The 1,858-nt window shown below is 33.9% G+C and overlaps 1 protein-coding gene across 1 annotated transcript in view; it reads left to right on the top strand.

The window, feature by feature from the left end:
* Positions 1-1,549, top strand: part of LOC144959425 (adrenocorticotropic hormone receptor-like) — a 28,676-nt gene extending 27,127 nt beyond the window's left edge. The window contains exon 7 of the mRNA XM_078892008.1: positions 216-1,549. Coding sequence (XP_078748134.1) covers positions 216-440 — 225 coding nt within the window. The 3' untranslated portion in view covers positions 441-1,549. The remainder of the gene's footprint in view (positions 1-215) is intronic.
* The last annotated feature ends 309 nt before the right edge of the window (positions 1,550-1,858 follow it).

Below are 1,858 nucleotides of genomic sequence, written 5' to 3' on the forward strand. Positions count from 1 at the left end.
CCCACTTGGACAACATGTGTGATTCATGTTGATATCAGACATCTTGTTTGATGAGTTATCTATACCCCTTCGTGGAATGCCTAGGCGACGATATCTTATGATATCGTGGCGCAAAGGGCATATTTTAAAAAAAAATTATATATATATATATATATATATATATATATATATATATATATATATATATATATATATAATCCCATCCTCCCTCCCAGGTCCTGACCTACATGTACATGGCCTTCAAACCGGAAGAGCGCTTGGAAGTCGACTCCCTGACGTTGCTGGCTGTCACAGTCTACCTGAACGTCTCCAACAGTGTGGCGAACCCGTTCATCTACTGGTGGAGATTACCACAAGTCCGGGAACCGCTACCGGCGTGTCTCAAGTTCAATTCCAACGCCAAGGACTCGTCAAGCGGTAGTGGCAGTCAGGGGACTTAACCGAGTTGTTATGATCTGCCAACAATCTGCCATCGATTATCTTTCCTTGTCCGATAGATACACGAAGTTCGACCTATTTTCTTAACTCTCTCCTTACCGATCAATTTGAGTATTTTCCCAAAATTAAAAGGCTAACATAGCAGGAAAAAAATGATTTTTTAAACTCGAACAATCTCTCTACAAAACAAATTTATGTTTTTGTTAAATAAACAAAGATCATACGTGACGCTAAATAGTCTGATCACGTCCGTCCAGCAACCAGTAGCTTGGTTCTAAACAAAGAAAATCGATACTTGTTATTCTTCATGCTTCATGATCAGATTAATAATGTTTTTCTCCTCTGGGTACACTTTTTCGTCGGAGAAGTATTTCATAAGGACATCCGCTATTGTTCCGATAGTTTTGAACCAGTTACTAAGTTACTATGCGTCATAAACGAGGGAAGTGACGTCACGATTGTTGAAGCCTAATATATGATTGACTTTTATTTATAATTAATTTATAGAATTATTGTGTGAATGATCGAAGGAAGATAATAATTTAATATTTTCATTGAGTTAGTTTGTCATGAATTATGTCCCCTTATTAGACCCTATTCTTTATTCTTTTATGTTTATTATATTATTTGTTACTTGAATACGCTTCAACGGTCGTAACGTCACTTCCCTCGTAATGACGCATGGTAACTTAGTAACTGGCTCTAAACTATCGGAACAATGGCGGACGCCCTTATGAAATATTTCTCCGACGAGCATGAAAGCGGATCCAGAGCGGGAAAAAAAACATTATAAATCTGATCATGTTTTGACTTTTACACAGTCTGATCACAAGACATATGAAAAGTTCTCGCCTGCATAAAGAATAAAAAGCACCGATTTTCTTTGTTTAGAACCACGATGGCCGCCGTTGCTGGGCGACGTGACATCAGACTGTTGAATCCAATTGTTAGTACATTGCCCTGTCATTTATAGTTGTTTCCCCTTTTGAGTATAACCGGAAATACTTTCAAAATAAAGACTCTCTAATGTGCTAACCTCCAAAGAGACTTCAAGTCATTTTTTTAATCAAGAGCCATCCGAATATTTATGGAGCACATGACATCCATTTTGTTCCTTCCAGACCAGTGTTTGTTGTCAAAATTTATGATAAAAGTTATGCGTGGTTATAAAATTATTGACATTAAGTCTTGATCTAGAAAATAGGTTTGTTGAGTCATGTCATTCCAATTTTCAAAATGCTTACACTTACATATTCTGAAAATAATAATAATAATAATAATAATAATAATAATAATAATAATAATAATAATAATAATAATAATAATAATAATAATAATAATAATATAATAATAATAATAATAATAATAATAATAATATATAATAATAATAATAATAATAATAATAATATATCCTTATTGT

This window comes from Berghia stephanieae, chromosome 14 (assembly GCF_034508935.2).
Source record: "Berghia stephanieae isolate SIO BIC M18660-M18661 chromosome 14, UCSD_Bste_1.3, whole genome shotgun sequence".
NCBI lineage: Eukaryota > Metazoa > Mollusca > Gastropoda > Nudibranchia > Aeolidiidae > Berghia > Berghia stephanieae.